Source organism: Cajanus cajan, chromosome 4, assembly GCF_000230855.2.
Source record: "Cajanus cajan strain Asha chromosome 4, NIPB_CcT2T_4, whole genome shotgun sequence".
NCBI classification, from domain to species: Eukaryota; Viridiplantae; Streptophyta; class Magnoliopsida; order Fabales; family Fabaceae; genus Cajanus; species Cajanus cajan.
In genome coordinates, this window is record NC_138520.1 from 16,468,270 (window position 1) to 16,490,216 (window position 21,947).

The 21,947-nt window shown below is 30.5% G+C and overlaps 1 protein-coding gene and 1 non-coding gene across 3 annotated transcripts; both read left to right on the forward strand.

Annotated features, from left to right (window-relative positions):
* Positions 1 to 2,411: 2,411 nt before the first annotated feature.
* LOC109815659 (uncharacterized) lies at positions 2,412 to 8,571 on the forward strand. Of its 2 annotated transcripts, none has more exons than XM_020380439.3 (3): positions 2,412 to 2,623; positions 3,025 to 3,117; positions 5,091 to 8,571. In XM_020380439.3, the coding sequence occupies exon 3, from the start codon at positions 5,200 to 5,202 to the stop codon at positions 8,227 to 8,229; it is 3,030 nt and encodes a 1,009-aa protein (XP_020236028.1). In that variant the 5' UTR covers positions 2,412 to 2,623; positions 3,025 to 3,117; positions 5,091 to 5,199; the 3' UTR covers positions 8,230 to 8,571. The 2 variants fall into 2 exon arrangements, with proteins under 2 accessions (XP_020236028.1, XP_020236027.1); XM_020380438.3 differs by having other exon boundaries at positions 5,122 to 8,571.
* Positions 8,572 to 14,864: 6,293 nt separating this feature from the next.
* TRNAL-CAA (transfer RNA leucine (anticodon CAA)) lies at positions 14,865 to 14,948 on the forward strand. Its single transcript has one exon. It is a non-coding gene; the product is annotated as a tRNA-Leu (tRNA).
* The last annotated feature ends 6,999 nt before the right edge of the window (positions 14,949 to 21,947 follow it).

Below are 21,947 nucleotides of genomic sequence, written 5' to 3' on the forward strand. Positions count from 1 at the left end.
ATGTGGATATACGTTGCAGTACTCTAAGAGTTCGGTTGAAATCCTTTTGTAGGTATGTTGGTCTCTCAATGGTTAAGTTGTTTTTTATTATCCCCTCTAAGTTTTACGTGGCGTTTGTAAGTGGGCAAAGTCGAAACATATGTGTATAAAGTGACCAATCAAGTAAAATATCGGATTAGGGACTTAGTCCCTAACATAGTATCAGAGGGACACAATATTTATAGAGTAATTAGTGGGCTAATCCCATGGGTGACTTAGTGTTGTAAACTAATGTTATAGTGGACTCATATCCAAACTATTTTACCTTAATAATAGTACTAGACTTTCTAGCTTAAGCGACAAAATTTGAGAAATCAAATTGAGTTGTCTATACTTGACACTCTAGGAGGTTGTCTATACCATCGTAGTTGAGATAGGTCAAACGTTGTGGTTCGATAGGGTTTAGTCACTTAAACTACTCATCTTTGTTGTAAGATATCTTTATAGTTGATATGCATAATGACACATTAATTATATATTATTGTATGATGATTATATTGTTGAGTTGTTAAGCTGTTTGATGTTGTAAGTTGTATAAGTAGTAATGGTGGCAAGTTGGATTTGATGTTGTTGTTCATGTTGCTTAAATTGATATTGATGTTGTGGTTGTCTGTTGTTTTTTTATTTAACGAGCTTACCCTTATATGTGTTTTTCATGTGGTTTAGAACTACAATGATTATACTTATTATAGGAACATAGCAAAGATAGGTTTAGTAAGGTGTACTGATGAAGACCATCATGTGGGTGATAACTTTTGTTATATTTTTGGTGCTACTTTTGTATAGTTATTGTTTTACCAACACTTATGATTTACATTTCAATTTACTAGAATATTATACATATATTATTTATATTTGTATAGTTGTTTCACACTTATATGTATGATGTATAGTACATATCCATTGCTAATTGATGATTCCACTTAGTGTAAGGATTGTAAAGAGTTGTTACATTTTTTAGGTTAAATTATATTTTTGGTTATTTATCTTATTTATTATATTCATTTTAGTCCTTTATCTATTAAAATATTTACTTTGATCTTTTATCTTTTATATTTGGATTAATTTGGCCATTTTTAAAAGAACAATAATTTTTAATTTTATAACTCAATTTTGAATTAATTTTCAACTATTTTGAGATGTAAAACTTGTAATAGTAGATTCAACTATATAAAAACTATAAAATGTAATTGATGTTTAAATTTATAAGAGTTATAACATAATAAAATTTGTGTAAAAAATATGTACAATAAGCAATTAGAAAATAGTATGAAATTATAATTTTTGAAATTTCAATTATTTTTTAGACTTATTTTTATGCATTTTTTATCATGTCTGTAATATTTTTCTATTTAAACTTTAGTTGTGTTTAAAAGTTTTCATATAAGTAAATTTAATGATATAAATTTCAAGTCTTAAATTAGTAAAAAAAAAAATTCAAAATCGTATCTTAAAATTAAAAACAATTATTATTTTAAAATAGCAGAATTAATCCAAATTTAAGAGATAAAAATTATAATAATTATTTTAAAAGATAAAAGACTAAAATAAATTTAATAAATAAAATAAATAATAAAAATATAATTTAATATTTTTTATTAAAAAGAACTTTAATTAATTTAAAACTTCATTTTTATTTTACGACATTGATAATTTTCAAAGAATTTCATTACCGTAATAAATATGAGACGGGGCAGTAGTCGACACGGGTCGGGTTGGAATAGGGTATGGGTGGTAGCGTAGAGTGAAGAGCAGGAGTGTTGTGGTGGGGTGGCCCCATTAACTCGGAACAGCCTCTGGCGTCGCACGTGTTCATGCCCAACCTACGAACTAAATTCCATCCCACACAATTCACAGATCAATTTTAAGGATTATTATTCGTTAACAATTTTAATTTTTTTTTTACCTACTTTCATTTTTATTATATTTATCTATAAAATAAACTTTAATATTTTAAAATAAATTACTCATGACTTAAAATGTAATTTATATATTAAAATAAATTCATTGTTAAATTAGTGAAATAATATTTTTAGTATTTTTTTAAAATATAAATTATATTTAATATATTATATTCATGTTCATCTATATCAAATTTCATTTGAAAATTTTTATAGATAAATTATCTAACAAGATATATTTACATATATAATATATTTTATACAATAAAATAAATTAATTTGATAAAATCATATGAAATTCATACGCTTAATCTAATTGCTAATATTATTAAATATAATAGTTGACCTGACTAAATTTGTATTTCATAAAAAATATTAAAAATGTGATTCACTAATTTTAGAACTATACTATTAAGAGATTGTAGGTTATATATATAATAAATATTTAGCTAGAGGCTAAAATACTTAACTACTATTATCATTTATGAAATGAGAAAACAGGTTTGCTCTTCTCACCTGTGTGCGTGCGTGCTTCAACAACAACAACACATACCCTCACCTCACTTTTACTTTCATTCCACACACCAAAACGCCAACCTCTCTCTACACTCGCAACATTCTATAATTTTCCAAAGCTTTCACTCCTATGAAGCTAGGGTTTCCATTTCACTCACCCAGGCCAGGTTCTCATTCTCCCTCTAATTCTTTTCTTCCTCTTTCTCTTAATTTCTTTCCCTTTCTCCTTTTTGCTAATAATATGTTTCCTTCTTTTCATTATCTTACCGCTGCGTTTTCACCTTTTCATTTTGACACAACCATGAACCTATGGAATATTAGTGTTTTCTTTTAGGGTTTTTCTATATCTTATATCAACCTTCCATTTTTAGGGTTTTGGATATTATGCCCTTTTTTTAATTAAAAATAATTAGGTAATGTTGTTGAAAATTAAGGATTCATATTGGGTTATGTGCTTTCTGGGTTCAGACTGAATTTTTCTTAATCATTAATTTCTGCTTTGTTTATTTAATTTACTTGCATTTTGTGTGCGGGATTTTTGATTTTATTTATGAATTGGGCGTTTCAGGAATTGAGTAACATAGGTTCAGTGATCGTGATTGGAAGGTTGCAATTTGGTTTATCTGATAGTGTAACTTCGTACCAGCCGTTGAAGTGACCGGTAATCTTATTTTAGATTTTCTTCTTATTATTTTTTTAATTCTCATAACAGGATTTAATTTATTCAATTCCAATTCCTTTATCTGTCCTCAATTTGTAAGTAATAACTGATAGGTATGCTTGATCTGTTTAAAATACTACTCAGAATCTCTACTCAACCCTCAAAAAAGAATAAAGAGTTTGTAGAGATGAAATGTTTTTTATTCTAAAAAATTGAATACATTGCACTTTGTGTTTTGTGATTTACTATGAAAATAAATCTGGAAGTTGATGTTTTTTTATAACTTAGGAAGTGATAAGTGTGTCTATGCTTTATTGTTGTTTATTTAAAGCATTGGTTTTGTTTGTGAAATCTACTCTAGGCTTAGAAGAACTGTAAACTGTGCAAGTTACATTCAGTTTCTTTTGGTGTGTATTTCACAGCAGCTAACAGTTTGTTCTAGCACAAGCTGGTGACTGTCTAGTTGGTCACTAAGTTGAAAAATGTTGCTGATATTTTGCTTGAAAAAATAAAGTTATTACAATAATGGTAATTGTATATGGAGTGAGTTTGTTACGCGAGGTTCATTAATAAGTTGTTAATTAGAAATAACAGTTTGCTGTTTGGCCACTGGTCAGCTGTAAATTTAGATTTTGTCATTATCGATACTTTAATGCATTCTTTCCCATATTTCTACAAGTGGCCAGCTTTGAACATTTTCTATTAGTAGTTTATTATTTGTATTGGTAGTGACTACACTACATTTTCTTTGCCAAACACATGCTTGGAAGCCATCCAAACTGCTAATGTGTATCATGTATTCATTAGATGTTGTAGTAACCAAAATAACCCTGGTCAATTGATGATTCATTGTAGAACTTGGTTTTCACTTGAAGTAATTGCTATATTGTTGGTGAAAAAGTATTGCTTTAACTTGGTTGTTGTCTCGGGTGTATCGGCGAATCTGCCCGCACGTGTACATGTTAATTCATAAATAAGAACTGAGTTGATGTCTCTTTATTCTGGACAAAGAAAGACATTAATGCTGGTGTAGGCATGTGATTGTTCAAAAGGCTTGGATTTATGTGGTTTGCTATGTGCATGATAATAAGAATTAACAGTTTGCTGTTTGGCTGCTAGTCAGCTGTAAATTTTGATTTTGTCGTTATCAGTATATAAATGCATTCTTTTCTATATTTCTACAAATGGAGTGATGTGGTGTGACTTAAACACCAGAACCTTCCTTTTTTCATTTCAATTTTGTGGCTGCGAATCTTGATCCCGCTAAATATGGAACTTAGTCAGCACGATTTTTGTCTATTCTGAGCAGAGTGTTGATCAATTTTGTCTGTCAGTCATGATTAACTGTTTTTATATTTTAATCCATATCAATCCTTTAAGGATGGGAAAGAGGTCATTATTCTCCGATCCTTATTTTTTATTAGAAAAAAACTGTAGCGTCAGTGGTGGTTACTGGCTGCTTCATCTTAGGGTCCAGGCTGGGCAGGCCTCTAAGGTCAGTAAGTGCTCACAGAGGTATTTACAAATAGGTCACCAACAGTGGACCCCTCACCTGGCTAAATTGGGACTGTTTCTGCTCACAGATTTTGCCGACTGATGGCTATTATTCTTTAATTTGAATTTTCATGCTTTCATGATTTCTGTAACTTATTCGTAATATATTCAATTAGATATTTTAATTAAGGTTCTTTTATAAACACGTCAGTTATGATCTATCCTATATTCTGCAAACTGTTTAGTGTTTTGACTGTTTTCCATTTATCTATGGTAAAAGTGGTCTAAAATTTGTCAAATGCACTAGCAATAGTGGATCAGTTGCAAAATTAGACTTTAATACTGAAATAAGTCAGATGCGTTTATTATTTTTTATCACATTTTATCTGATTGCTGCTGTAAACTTGGGACTTGATTTATGTCTTGAAATATCTGGATACTGTTCCCAAAATGAGTATTTTCTGCCATTATTTTTGCAGTGCTTGTTCTTGAACATTTTTTTTTCTCCAGAAATTCTTAATGGGAGGGACAATTCTGGCACACCAAAAGAATGACCTTGATGCTTTGAGAAAGATTATGTAAAGCAGTATGACTCTTGAAGATTTTTTTACCTTGACTGAGATGAAAGATGGGCTCACAGCACCTTCTCGGGTGCAGGAGCTGGTCTCTGTGATGCAGAAGGAAAAAGATTGTGAGGTTAAAAATGCTGCTGATGCAACAAGGCAATGGGCTGCTGTTGCAAGCACTATTGCTGCTACAGAGAATAAAGACTGCCTCGATCTTTTTATTCAATTAGATGGAGTTTGCTTTATTAATAGATGGTTGAAGGATGCCCAAAATTTTGGGGTTGATACAAACGACAGCTTTGTTGAGGAATCAATCACTGCAATGTTACGTGCAGTTGAAAAGCTGCATCTAGACAGTGAGAAGTCAATGTCATCAGGAATTCACATCACTGTAAGTAATCTTCTTGACCACCAAAGTGCTAGGGTTCAGGATAGAGCAAGGACATTATTTGACAGCTGGAAGGGAGGTGGAAATGGTGATGCTGAATCTCATGATGTGGAGCTTGCCAAGGTTGACAATACAAGTGACGATATTGTCAGGGAAGAAGCCCAGCCATCTGCTTCAAATGAAGCTGGCAATGATATTGATCATGCATCAGGACTAATTGGAAGTGAGAAATCTTTATTGAGAAGCTCAAATAATTTACCAATACATAGTTCTGATAATGTGTTGCAGTCATCCACCAGTGTGGAATGTGATGACATCAAAGAGGGATCAGCAAACCATGTTACTGGTGTTCCATCTTCTGCTCAAGAAGTTACTCCCGTACATGAAGGATTGCCGCTATGCACTACAGCTGAGACCACTTCAGTTGGACCCTCTATGTTTCCCATTTCAAATCAAGACAGTTTTGAAGAACAGTCAGACGCAATACAGTTAAGTGACTTAGCTAAAATGGAAAAGCAGGAGAAAAATGTTAATGACCCTTCAGAAAAATTGGGAGCGCCAGATATCTGTTCTATGTCCTCTTCTAAGCCTGAGCCCGAGCCCAAGCCCGAGCCTGTTTCCATGGTTCCAGAGCCAGCAGCACCAGAATCTGAGAATGAATCTGCTTTAGAGCAAAATGTTGAACACAGCGAGGATGGTGTTTGTCATAAAATAACTACTTCTGCTAGTATGAGTACACCTGCATCTGATAGGAGTGGGGAAGATGATGTTAGAAGTGTAACCGGCACTCCACAAGTTTTCAAAGCTGCAGAAAATGATAATGATTGTTGTTCTAATGCATTGCAGGACACATCAGTCAGTGACAGTAACTTGGGAAAGACTGAGGTGTTAGACATGTCTGTTTCTGGAACAGAAAATGTCACAGCATCAAATGAAGGCAAGGGCCATGTTTATAATGGTGACGAAGATAAATCAAATGGTTCTGATTCTAGTAATCCTGGAATAAATTTCAGAATCCCCAAGACAATTGACAATAGAGGTTCTGACAATGAACTTGACTGTGGTATTGTGGATGCTTTAGAATTTGCTCGACAAGTTGCTGAGGAAGTTAATAGGGAGGTCTGCAGTTCTTCGGAAAAAATCTCCGAAGGCGGATTCAGGCAACCAGGCAGTCCAGATTCTGTGAGTAAAGAGGATGAGCTCACTCCTGTCCCACCCAAGGAGGTCTCCACCAGACAAAACCATGCTACTGAGGCATGTTCAATGGAGGGGCGTGTGAGTGTTTTAGAAAACACCAAGGTTGAACCAGAATGCAGACCTGACATGGTGTCCTTGGAGTTGACTGAAGCAGCTCAAGATTCAGGAGGCAGTTCAGAGAAGCGTCTCTGCGGCTTTGATCTCAATGAAGTTGGTTCTGATGATATGGATGTTTCTGTAAAGACTATGTCTATGCCAATACCTGTTGTCTCTGCTTCAAGGCCTGCACCAACTCCTGGGTTGCCTGTGGCTCCTTTGCAGTTTCAGGGAACACTTGGATGGAAAGGAACAGCTGCCACCAGTGCCTTTCGACCTGCATCACCTCGTAAGAATTGTGATGGTGAGAGGAATCTTTCTGTTGATATGAACTTTGACACTTCCAAGCAGAGGAAGGATTGGCTTGATATTGATCTAAATGTGGCTGAGGGTGAAGAAGGCACATTTAAACCTATTGCTGAATCTTCAGGCAGGCCTTCTGGGCAATCATCCGTTGAACTTGATACTAAAAGATCAAGCAGGCTTGAATTTGATTTGAACAGTATTGGTGATGATGGTGATGCCCAGCCTTCGGATCACAGGATGGAGGGACAACTCTTTCTTGGAAGAAGTAGCTATTGGAGCCCCTCACCTGCATCGTCGTCATCGTCAATGCAGCCATCTGTTAGAAACATTGATTTGAATGACAGGCCATGCCTTCAAATTGATTTGGTAGACCAGGGCCCCAGTAAGTCTTCTCATATTATCAATGCATATGGTTGTTCTAAATCATCAGATGCTCCTGTTATCTCTCTTTTGGGTGCCAAGGTAGAAGTTGGTAAAAAAGAATGTGTTCCTCAAACTCTGTCTTTGCCGAATGGCAAGGCTATTGAACCTGCAATTGATCTTACAATGTCAAGAGCAGGTAGTGTTTTAGGTATAGCCCCCACAGTACCCTTCAATCATTCATCTATTTTTGGGTATAATGGAGTGACATCAGCATCAGCGGCACCTGCAATGTCTTTTTCATCAGCCATGTTCGGGTCAGGTGGCTCAATTCCATATATGGTGGACTCGAGAGGAGCTCCAGTTGTTCCTCAAGTGGGTGGATCTTCATCAACTGTCCTTTCATCTTTCTCTCAGCCACCAATCTTTATGAACATGACCGGTACACAACTCGGTCTGAATGGATTTGGACCTTCGCGTCCTAACCTTGACTTGAACTCTGGCTTCATGATTGAGGATGCGAATAGAGACGCATTGGCTGCAAGACAAATTTTCTTTCCTGGTCAGAGCAGGACTGGGGAGGAGCATGTAAGAACCATGCCGCAACCGTCAAGTTCTGGTGTTAATGGGAAACGAAAGGAACCTGACAGTGGTTGGGAACCCTACCCATTTAGCTACAAACATCCGCAACCTCCATGGAAGTAGCTTCTAATTTATGATTTTATCTCTCTTCTGAACTGTTCATAAACACACACCTTTCCAATTAATGCTTTATTACCTGAAATGATCGTCAAGAATAGGTCAGCGCACTAGTAACAGAAGATCTCGAACTCAATAAATGATGGGGGAAGATGGATGTAATATGATTCAAACGATTGATTGTTAAAGAGGGTAGAAATTGGGTTTTTCATATTGTATTTTTTTTCTTTTCTCTTCTTCCGTTGTTTATCCTTTCCTGTAGCTTCATAGAAAGGCATTACAAGCAGAAAATCTTGGTGCGTCTAGCTGTAATTTCTCTATCATATGTCAAAGAAATTTATAGGCACAGTATCATGTCTCATTGTCTCGGTGGTGCTTTAATATGTTGCCACTATTTGGTTAGTTTTCATTATTAAGTTAATAGCCTGTAGAAAGCGAAAGGAAGAACTCAGCGACTTAGAAAGGTCTCTGTTAAAAAGTTCTGCTCACTCATATGCTTAATTCTGTAGTAACTTTTAATTTATTATTCTCCGCTTTCATGGTGAATCATCGTTTACTGATTAACTCTTGCTTTTAGTTGTACTTTCACTTTAAGGCTTAAGCCTTTGTTTTCATCTTCAATGACATTTTTGTTACAGATTGCTTAGGCTTACTCTGTTTGAACCGAGTCTATTCAACCTCCGTCCTTGGCACCTGGTTCATTAATGTCAGAATCAGATCATTGTATGTTAGTGCTTTTTACACTGTCAGTCAATTTTGCGCCATTTTCAGCATCGTAAGACTACCTAATTTTCTATATTGATATGTATCATCATCACCCCCCATTTAAATAAAAATAAATAAATAATAATCGATGTCAGCCGAAAGGGAAGAGGGAATAGTGATCAGTTAAGGCTTTTGCTGTACTAAAAAACTGACGTAAAGAATGAATTCAAAATTTATATATAGTTTGTGTTTTAAACTACTGTCCTTTTCAAGTGGCTCACTAGTGTTTGCTAAGTGATCTACTGATATTTAAGGTTGGTGTCCTTTGAGTAGTTTTACTCAACACAATACATTTGTTTGTTAAGTATTCTATTTAGTGCCACCGAAGTTTGGAAACAGGGTTAATGAAATAGCTTTGGATGTCACCGGCGTTTGTGAAAAACGTGAATGAGTCACTTTTAGCAAAAGTGCACGGGGACACCGGACACGTTTTTTAACATTACGTTCTGGAAGCAAATAACTTGTTTTTACCTTTATATCCCGTTATCAGTCTCTTTAATTAATTAACTAATAATACTTTTAGTACAAAGAAAACTAATAGGTGAAAAACAGAAACGGAGACAGAAAAGGAGAATTATTCCAATTCTTATATTCGTTGCACGATCGAGTTTTGAATAGTCTTTAGCAAACATACTCTTAGATTCTTCTTAAGCAACTTTACCATTTTTTTTAAAAAGAAACTTGCATCAGTTGCATGATGGTATGAAAAAAATTATAAATAAAGAAAAAAAAGTTATATATTAATAGCATAAAACAGTTATATAATGTCATCTAATAAAAAATTATTTTGTACAATAAATTTATTAATTTTTACGATAATTATATTAAAAGTCATATAAATAGTGATGTTTTATTAGTTGATAATATAGAAGTTTTTACACTAATAATGTATATAATCACTAGAACTGAAAATAAATCATATATATCTTTTCAAAAATGAAAAAAATATAGTTTAGATCATAAAATATGCTAATGATCATTGGTTACAAAATTAACATTTAAGAGTATAATTAATTTTAAAATTTGTTATATATCAATATCTATTTTTTTTTATTAATCTCTAACTATAAATGTATTTTATTTTATAATTTGTAAGTTCGATCCCCAGAATTTACCGTCTGTGAACCCAAGCAATTCAATTCGATCTAATAAAAAATCCAGATGATTTCAGGTAAAATTTGGTTACAAGGAGTATGAATGTACAAAAGCCGATGCTCTCAGGTTCCTCTTTTTGAAACTCGTGGCAACCAGAACCAACCCAAATCAAACATTAGTGAAACGTTGTATTCAGAGAGGCTAGGGATTAGAAATTCTCTAGATTTAAAAACTGAACCTTGAGCTTCAACTCCTCAAATATGGTCTAGTCCCATTTCCACTAACTTTTCTTATCTTTGCTCCTTGTTGTCATGGTACTATTTCCTTTGGGTTAGTGCTGCTTCTTTGATCCATTGCTAATTTTGTTGTTGCCTGATGGGGATGCTTGCCAATAGTTGGATTGATTTTTCTTTTCTTGTTGGGGTGTCATTCTTCTTATTCACACCATGGAGAAATATAGTTTTTTTATAAAAAAAAAATTCAAAGAATTAATGAACCGAATTGAACCAACTAAAATTGATTCAGTGGATTTTTATATATATATATATATATATTGAGTGTGTTGGATGAATGTTTATAAAATTGATTTTGAATTAAATTTGTTTTGATTAAAATTAATGCTTATAAAATCAATTTTAAAATAAAGTGAATTACGTTTAGATTTTTTTTTGAATTTTAAAGTCAACTTAATCATAAAATTCAACACAAATCTTATTATCCAACACAAATTATTTAAAACTATTTTAATTGAAAGACAAGTCTGTACTCAAAATTCATTTCTTAATGAGATTAAGTATGTAAATATTTACTTAAACTTATATAAAATGATATTTCAATGTAATTGTAAATGATTGAAGTTGAATCCAAATATATACGGGTGGATAAAATGTAATGCAATGGGATGTTTACATGTTTGGTCTGAATTTGATTTTCATTGATGAGGACTGATATGTAGATGTAGCAGTGTGAAATGGGTAGTAACAATTAATTTGATGGAGGTTGAAATGAAATTGTTGATGTATGAAAGTAATGGGGCAGCTAAGAGTGAGTGATTCTGCCATGGCCAAGCATATAAATAAATGAAGTGTATGATAATTATTTTAGAAATATGAGTAATTATTTATTCCCAGAGATTAAGCATAAGATTAGGTACAAAAGGGTGTCGGAATGAGAAGGAAAAGGGGGATTTTGGTAGAAAAAAAGAAGTGGGTATCTCTCACAATTCACAAAGGGGCTAAGGGAAGGTGGCGAGGAAGAGTGAAACGGAGGAGAGAAGCAGGGGAACGGGGCGCAACGCCGTGCCAACAGATGCCTCCCTTGCAAGGCTCCCCCTGGCTGTGAGCGTGGTGGGCGTGAAAGGCACACGTGGCCTTGCGCGAGATGTCCCACGTGCACCGCCGCGGTGGATAGGAGCGCCACGTAGCCGCCGCTGAAGGTGGTGCCGCAGAGAAAAGCGTAGCCCTGGAAAGCCACGATGGTAGCCACCAAGATTGTGGAGAGGTTCGTTGCCACCACATCAGATATGGCCATCGCCACTTTAATGCCCATTCATCCCCTTTCCTTTTATTTTACGTCCCCATATCCTTCCTATCAACTTATTACTTAATTATTTTTGTTTTTCTCCTAACAATTAACTTAACTTGTATTTTTCTTTTTCTTTTTCTTTTTCTTTTTTAGCTTTAACTCTCTCCATTAATTCAATTTCCTGCTCCCTGTTTTTTATGCATTATCTTCTTATTGTTATTCCACATTTAATAAAAACGTTGACGTAACATTATATTGCATTATCATGTCAACACATCCATACCTAATATTATAAGCTCTTCTCACATTAGCATATTTATTCAACGTTAGATATTAAGCTAATAGATATACAATTAAAATCGTGAGGATTGTGTGCTTGTTGAAAATGGTGGTTTACCTTACAAAAAGAATTTCAATGACAAAATAAATAAATATTCAAAATGTACGACTGTAATATAAAAATAAGCGTCTCTTTTGAAGGTTAAATGTGTATGTATATATAGGAAAAAAATTTATCTTTAATTGACAAGATGTTTAAGTACATTTAAAATTGTGTATTGTTAAAAAAGAGTACTCATTTAAAATTTTTAATTAAAAGTCTTCCATTCTTGAAGTTGAAAATAATGATTATATCTACATAAAGGACTATGACGCTAAAGAAAGCAAATATTTAGAATGTACTGGTATAATTTAGAACATAAATGTTTACTGAAAGTTAACTAAATGTGTATATAGAGGAAAGAAAATATTACCATTAATTGACAAAACATTTAAGTGCATTCAAGATATTTTATTATATTAAACATTACAAATTGTCAAGTCTAATCATAAAGAAATATGTTCTACAGTTAGAACAGTATTCGACCTTAAGAAATGCTCAACAATTAGAGCATCACTTAACCTTAAAAAAAATGTTCGACAATTAAAGCACTGCTCAACCTTAAGAAATGTCTTGTTAGGTTAGACTCATAATACCCAAATTCTTCCTGTTATGAAGGTGTCTTTGGAAATAGAGTTTGAGACACGAATAAATAAATAATTATTAAAAAGTTAAATTAGCATAATGATAATAGTATAAAGTCAAATAGTGTAATTGTTTTCAACTTATTATTGCACAAATTTCAAAATAACTTTTCAAAAAAAATTTCTTAATATATTTATGAGATTCTTTCACACGCATCAACATGGGATATATTTGCAAAAAAAAAATGGTACTAATATCGATGTGTACTTGTCAAAGGTTGTCATAGTATATTTACATAGAATCAAATAATGTAAGGTAATCTTTTGGCATCACCTTGTTATGTCTATCTAAGAAATTAGTGTTGATTGCAACAAGATTTCTCCCATATAAACTTGGGTGATGTACATGTTTTAAACAACAATAACAATATAATTTCATAGATTTATTATCAAATGACTTTTCTTTTTAGAATTAATGTTCATAAAAGTGAATTAAGTACATAATTGTTATAAGGAGTTAAATAACTAAGTGGTGAACTACTATAGCAAACTTAGTTGAGAAAGTTAAAATAGTAAATATATAGTCCTATATTTCAATATTTGTTATCGTCATTTTAGTTTTAATAAATAAAAAAATTGACTAGATGGTTCATTATGAAATAGAATTATCCAAAATCTTTATTACACAACTAGAATAATAAATAAGATTTTATGTTTTCAAGAAATAGAATGTTGAGTCGCTCATTTATTTTTTATTGTAAATTAAATTATTTTTCTTTTTTATTATAAGTGGGAAATACTTTTCTTTAAAATTGAAAGGGAACAACGTGTCCATATATTTATTCGTAAAATTTGCTTAAGTATAATGTGGATCCATGATGAATCATTGTATAAACTATCTTTCCTTATACACAAATTTATGTCATCATTAGTCAGTGCTTATTTTATAATTTATATTTATTATATAAAAAAAATACCAATATGTTATTATTTTTTATCCTCTTATTATATTCTTCAAATGTTAAAAAAAACATTAGCATATTTTATGTAAATGATCACTCACAATTATCTATTCCACTATCTCTCTTTTTCTTTTCTTTTTTAATCTTAATTTATTTAAAAAAATTCCTCTGCTAATCATGATAAGTTCGATTTATGTTATGTGGGTGGTTCGGGACCATTAAATAAGTATTGCATAATTTGTGTTGGGAGCTTTAGATTAGGGTGCTCTAACTTTTTTTGGGTTGATGGAACTAATTGATGCATAAAACGGGGAGGAATTGGAGGGTTGCCATTGCATCTGGATCAGGTTTCCTACTTCCCACTTTTGGGGCGTGCATCTATATCGTCTTGAAAAAACCACAAACAAGTTTTGGACACTTTCTTTTTATTTTTAACAATTTTTGGAGACATTTTTTAATATGGGGAGTTCATAATTCAGGGCATTTCTTCCGATGTTAAAGGCTTTTTCTTTTTATCGAGAATCAAGTGCACGCACTTGCATCTATCCGTGAATATGAACAATGACTAATAACTAAAGGGAAAAAAAAAAGTACCGATGACATTGAAACATATTACAACTAGTGGTCCAAACTAATCATTGCCTTTCCCAATTTTTTATTCGTGAAACTACATTGGACTCCTACCTCACTTGCTAAGTAAATTAACCAAAGCCAAAATCCTTCACATAGACGAGTATTCTATGTGCCTATGGAGGAAGGGTTTGCGGATTTTTTTCTTTCTTTCTATCTAATCGAATTTTTTCTTCGCTTAATAAATTAACCAATTTTATTTTAGAATTTTCTTATGTTCAAAAACAAAAGTTGAGTAAAAAATTATTCTGAAACAAATAATATAAATAATTCTCCTTTCTTCTTATATGTTACGTTGGGCATTTTAAATTTGTCTCCAAAAAATAATTATTTTAAAAATCAAGAAAATAATATTTTTCAATAATGCCGTCAGTTATTGTATTTCACTAAATACTTACTTAAATATATTCACAATTACATTTTAGCTCTTTTCATAAGTTAATTTTTTTTATATAAAAAAAAGGTCATTGTATAATATTTTTCAGACTGCCATCTGGAAAACCAAATTTTAAAATAAAAGTATAAGTTTATTTTTGTTTTAGTAATAAGAAATAACCTTTGGATCAAAGATCGGACTACAGATTAAGCTGGTACTATCTTGTACACTAATCATTGTAATTGCTAAAATGTAATTGGTAGACAAAATAAGTGAGTAGTTTCATAAATAGCTATTAAATATTAAAAGAAATCAGTACATAATAGGTCAGGATGGCCGAGTGGTCTAAGGCGCCAGACTCAAGTTCTGGTCCTCGTGAGAGGGCGTGGGTTCAAATCCCACTTCTGACAAAGCGCTTTGCAACTTTTATTTTCAATTTTCAAACTTGTATGGGCTAAAAATCTCGTTAGGCCCAAATCTTCTGGGCCTTTTAAAACTATTAATTTGAATTATGATAAAGGTATTAAGGCTATATAAATCTTTTTTCTATATATATATATAAGTATACTTTCTTTTTTATTTTTTTAAATAATAAATATTTTTAATCTTTTTTTATTCTTTAATGTTTTAGTTTTACACCTTCAACTTTTAATTTATTATTTTTTCATCTTTTTCACACACTTTTTTCCTTTTCTTTTTAGGTTTTTACATGCATATTTTTATCTTTATCTCATTTCTCACTTATTTCAGTAGTTAAATTTAATTTTATCAATTTTTACATTACTCTCTTTCTCCTTCACATCTTTCACTTTCACATGCACTTGGACTGCTTCTTTTACTTTTCACATGCATTTAAACCGTAGAACTTGTGTGCAATAACGTTGTAGGCTAGTGTTACTTCCTCAATGATTTTTGTCGAGTTAAACGTGCATTTTTTCTTTCGACACTTTTCCTCCTTTCACACCTTTAAAAACATTAACATTAAATTTAATGTTACAAAAAAATATATTTTGGAACACTAATTTCACTATTCTTTAGTACTTTATGGAATAGTGAAATTAATATTCCAAACAAATATTTTACAAAATAGTATTTTGTATATACTTTTCTACATAACTAATAAATTTTGTGTTCTGAAAAATACTTTTCAAAAATTTGTAAAATAATACACTTTCGAATAGTATTTTCTAGAATAGTAAAATTAATGTTTTAAAAAATACTTATCAGATGTGTGTTGTTTTACTTTTACATAATTATGAAAATTTCTTTTCATAACTATAAATTTAGTATTTTAGAAAGTACTTTTCGAAAGCATGTTAAAAACACAATTATAGAAAATACTTTGGAGAATACTAATTTTACTATTTCAAAAAATAATTTCTGTAACATTAAATTTTTATTTTTTTTTGGTTCGTCCCTAGAGTATCCACCGCCGACAGCAGTGACTAATCTCCTCGCTACGTTGGAGGCACCTCAAAGGGTGGGATAGCTGGCCCCAAGATTTAACGCGGCTGCATACACAAGGCAAGATTCGAACTCCTGACCTTGCTTAAGCGTGGATCAACCCCTACCGCTGAACCACAACAACAAAAAATTCTACAAAATAATGATAAAAACATGTAAAATTAATTTATTATTATTAATAATATTGATTTACTAATTAATGATACTACTTTAACCAAATTCAAATAAAAAGATTATAAAAATTATTTAAAAAGCCATACAAAAATTAACACTTTTCATAATAAAATTATATATAATCTATAAAATAAAAATTAAAGTTATATAATAATAGATGAATATAAAAAATGTGTAACATAAAACTGTTAATTGTTAATGTTTAAAGAAAATGTATAAAAAAAATACATAAAAAATTATAATGTAACTGTTAAATCAAAAGACAATCCCTTGAACACAGAATTTTAATGTTAACAAAAAAAATATATTTTTATATAAAAAAAAAGTCTACAAAAATGTCTTTGAAAAGTTTAGATAAAGATGAAGTGTAAGACACTTATAGTCTATAAGACGCAAATCAGACAATTGTTGTCTATATACATTAAATATTTATCATTTATTAAGAATAATGATAAAGTTTGTTTTAAATGTTTCATTTTTTAACTGATCGAACCAAAAAGTTATATTAAAACTCACAAATCTGTTAAAGAGAAAAATCATATCAAAACCAAAATCTCTGAAATCATGAAGAAAAAAAAGTAGATAAAGTCATTGTTACATCTACTCTGCATTGACATTGTTTCTACAAACTTTGTTAGGAATGGAAAGATGATAATTAGTTTTCTTGATCAAATAAGAAATATCATTTGATGAAATACATTTAATGCTCGCATTAAATAAATCGAACGGTCAATTGCCACCATAAGGAAAAATGATGAAGATAAACAAAACAAATCTGTGAGTTAGACTCAAAGTGTTGCAATCATCATTTTCTCCAAGCTACTATATAAGAAGATTCAAAATTCATGAAAGAAGAGAACACACATATAGAATTTATACAAGAGACGCGATATATGCATTTGTACAGAAACTTTTTGTTTTGAGATAGAGAGACTTGTTTGAAAAAGAACACTTGTTTTGAGTTTGGAGAGACTTGAGTGTAAAAAGAATACTTAGTTGTTAAGTTTGAAGAGACTTGTTGTTGAAAAGAATACTTGAATAATTGCTTAAAAGGACAAGTCAAAGAATATTTAGGGTTGAGGCAGAAGTGACTTGTTGAAAAAAAAAATATTTATATCTTTGTTTAACAATTGTGAAACTCAATCTGGTTGAATTGAAAATTGAATATAGTCTCGATAATTAAGATGAACCAGTATAAAAATACTCGATATTACATTTGATTGCTCTTTGCGCTCCATCTAATTAACGTTATTACTCCACTATGAAAAATATGCAAATTTTTATACACACTATTCAAACTCCCTTCTAATATTTATCTTTTCTACATAATAATATTAATTAATATTTATATAAAACTTTAAAATAGAAACCGTAACAATATCATAAAACTACTAATTATTGCATATTTAAATTAAATGTGAAAAAAATCACATAAAAGTATATTAATTGCTACATAAAAAAGTAATTATTATATTAAAATTTAATATTAATATATTAAAAACTCATGTATAATATTTATATTAATTCCTAATATTTCAAATAAAAAATAACAATATCAATGTGAAAATTATTTTCTGCAAAACGGACATAAAAATTTGAATATATATATATATATATATATATATATCCATAAAGTTTTCTAAGGTAATATTAACAAATATTTATATAAAATTAAAGTCATTAAAAAAAATTCAAAACGTATAAATGTTGATAAAAAATTATCCATTAAAAGTTATGACTTATTATTAAAAAAATAATAAATAAATATTTATATTAAGTATTAAAAATAATAATAATAATAATAATATTGAATATAAATATTGTTCTAATATTAAAAATATGCACTCAAAGCACGTTTTAATGAGATTTTATTGTCCATTTTTATTACTTTTTTCATCTCCCATAAATTAAGGTTTTATTGCTCATTATGCTAATATTGATTGTGTTAATAGCTCCAAACGATTTTCTATTTGAAATAAAAAATTGATTGAATTTTCTTTGATATTTTTTTTAATCTTTTTTGACTTATTTATAAGGTGGGTGAGGGCACATGTCAATGTTTTATTTTTCTTCTTCATACTCTAATTCTTTTATGTTTTGTGAATATATGACATTAATTTTATGAATTTTTTTTTTCTAATGAGTTTTCATGTCGTTAGAAGAGTATGAATTATTAAATTAAAAATTCAGATATTTTAATTATTAAAAATATTTGATTTATCAAATATTCTTTTTTTAATGATTACCAATGAAATTAGTTATTAACAAAATTTTGAAGTTTTAATTCATGATATTTTATTGTGATCTTTGATATTTTCACAAAAATTATGATAATTGTGATAATTTTTTTTATCATTATTATTAATAATAGTGATTGTGAATGTTATAATATTTATATTATTTATTTCATGTGATTATTTTATAAGAAATTTTCTAATAAATTTTTTGTGCCAAGAAAAGAAGTGTGAATAATAATATAAAAGAAGAAAGTAATGTGTTGATGCGACCTATCAAGTATTTTTTTTTAGTAAATACACTAGCAATTGTTATAATCATTTTAAGAGAAAAATTCTAAAAAGTTTAACAAACAAATAGAATGTGCAAAGTATACGAAAAGTTATAATAAAATAAAATAGATATTGAATTAATTGCATTGATTTTATTTTAAAAAAATACTTAGTTGTATTATTTAATTAAAAATAATAAGATTAATTTGTGTTGATGAAATAAAATTAATTTTATAATATTATTTTTAAGATAAAAAATTGTAATATTACTTTAACTATAATTTTTTATATACAATATAAATATTTCAACGTATATATGATAACTATCGTGAAAAAAAATTTATATATTATATTACATAAATTATCAAAATAATTGATGGATCTAAAATGTAGTAAATTATAAAGAGTTAGTTTTTCCGCCGATTGATAACTATTGTGAACGTGCCAAAAAGAACAACTATTATGAACGTGAGGAGAACTTTTGTGATTTGGGAGTGGGAATGTCACTCACGACTTTGTTTCATTTGTTTTGCATCTAAATTAGTGGGATTTCGTGAAGAAACATAGCATCCTGATCCAGACAGGTTCTTATTAGAATACAAAAACTAGTCATTTTTGCTGCCACAAGGATTTATTAAAAGGTTAGACGCAATTCTCTTCTATCTTTGTCTACTTTAATTTAGTGCCAATGTTCTTTAATTTATTCAACATTTGCTGCAACAACATAAGATATTTTTCCCTTTATTTTGAACTTAAACTCTTCTTTCTCAACAAATAACGTGAAACTCATTCACGAGCCGGCTCTTCCTCCTCTAATATTCACATTATTGACTATTGTGATTGTGATACAATGTTGACATTTTGTTGGGATGTTTTTTTTTCTTTTTTTTCTTTTATGTCAAATTGCTGTGCCTCTGAAGAGAGAGAAAAAACATGCTCATGGGTCCAGCCAAAATGTTCTTAAGCTCTTCAGCCTAATTTTTTTCATTTTGTTTACTCCGATTATTTAATTGCAAAATATGTGGATAAATATGCATAAATTAGGATTCCCTGGGGATCAATTGCATAGAAGGAAAGCAAGACAAGGATTGCAGGTTAGAAGTGTCGGAGAACTATGAGTTTAATATTGGACAAATTAATCAAGCAAAAGTGTATATAAATATCAAGAGGTTGAGTATGTGCTTATAAATAAATCTTTATTTATTAATATGATGCTGTATAATTTGTCAAATAATTATATTTCTTATATATGTGATCAAGAGTTGGATTTCTATATATATATAATTATTGAGAGATGAATTTCTTAAATATTATCGGCCAAATATACCTTGGGTAACCAAAAATTATATATCTTTATTTGTTATGTGAGACTTTATAGTTGAACGATTTGGTACGGTAACATTCTACCTTGATTCCCCACCAATTTTTCAGGCCGGCCCGTGTTGAAACTAAATCGAAAGAAACATATGGGCCTGGCCCAATAAACTAAAAAAGGGTATTACTATGGGGCCCACCGATTCAATAGGTTTTGTCTGTGAATGCATAATATAATAATGTTGAGATAAGAAGTGGCACGAATTACTACGCGACCACGCCGATGACGAAAGCTACGAAGCGAATGGTGTACACTAAACAAACACTATCTGATCTGATAAATAATAAAGGGAGTTACGTATGTCCATTACCTAAGTTTTTGTCTCACAGGCAATTTCAGTTGAGCATTGACCCCTTTATGCACCAAAAAATAATCATATAATCCAAAAGCAAATGTAACAATTTCAGCATCATATTTGACTTTAAAATTTGACCTATACTGCAGGAGTGGTTTGAGAAGTGCCCCCCAACAATAGGATATTAGGATGCACCATTTTAGCAAGAAAACTCATAATGGCCATTTATATATTCTTCCCGGCGGGTACATGATATGTGAACTTCAACTACTCATGAATCAATTGAGCATGCCAAAAGTCAAGACTTTAATTTTATGATGGGTTTAAGGCTTTGATTTGAGAAAATGTTTTATGTCCTTTTTTTTATTATCATAAATATATTACAAAAAATATCTTACATTCACTGCTTATTATTTATAAAAAATATGTATACTTTCTTTTTGTATATTTCGTAGGCGGCTGAAACAATATGAATAAAGATGCTGTACTCTTGCTACAAATAGTAGTATATATTAATCATACAACGCTTACTATATACTATATATATGTTCTTGTTGTGCACCCAATCCAAGGGTTTCTTTATTAGCGTTGGATGGTAGTATGGATAAATTAACAGCAATAAATAAAATATTTGATAGTCCCTACATATATAGTTGAAATATGGGACCGAGGATAAGGTGTATGTATAGAGAATCACCAACCACAAGGCATTAAATTGGGTGATCCAAAAAATCGGATTGTAGAAATAATTTGTCTTTCAGATTTCAGATTAATAAACGCTTGGTTGCTACAGGATTGCTAGATTACAGCACTTAATGCCAAACCAAACTGTGGCCATGAGCACGCCACTTTTCTTTTCTAATGGATTTAACTTAAGGTATCGCATTTGCAATCAAAGCGGTCCCCCATGAATATAATAGATCATACTTTATCTCAAACAAATCATGCCTATTCATATAGTATTGATTTTTTTTAAATAAAAAAGTATTTCAGCTTGAAAATGGTTTCAAAAGCATGCTATATAATAAAACAATAAGTATATAATTTCATTATATTTATGATATACTATTTGATTAAGTATATTTTTTCTCTTAATTTTTTTTAATAATTTCAAGTCTGACACTTTAGGTAATTTTATCTTATTTAATAATAAAACTTTTAGTCAAATTAAACCCTAAACAGTGTGACCCAAAAATTCTTCTAAATTTATTATTAAAAAAAATTATAATTGCTCATCGAGAGCATTCACCCTAAAGCATTTTAGACAGGAGCTTAGGTTATGTTATCATTCATATTATTTTTTGTCTTATACCCCTTTGCAACTTAATTATATAAAGTGTCAAATTATTTGATAGAGATAGAGACAGAGAGAGGAAAAGTGAGATGTAATGAGTGTAAGAAAAATGTATTGAAAAGTGATCAACAGAATTTTGTATAGTATATGTTGAGTTTGGGGTCTTAGCCCGTGTTTGGATGCGCGTTGCCCCTGATGAAACGCGCGTATTTCTTTCTGAAAACGCAATTTGTCTCTCTGAAACATGTTTGGATTATTTTTCTTCACACGATTCTGTGAACGAAAATCAATTTTGGCTTA

Excerpts from the sequence above, each read along its gene's own strand:
- LOC109815659 (XM_020380439.3), top strand. The coding sequence starts at position 5,200 with ATGACTCTTGAAGATTTTTTTACCTTGACTGAGATGAAAGATGGGCTC.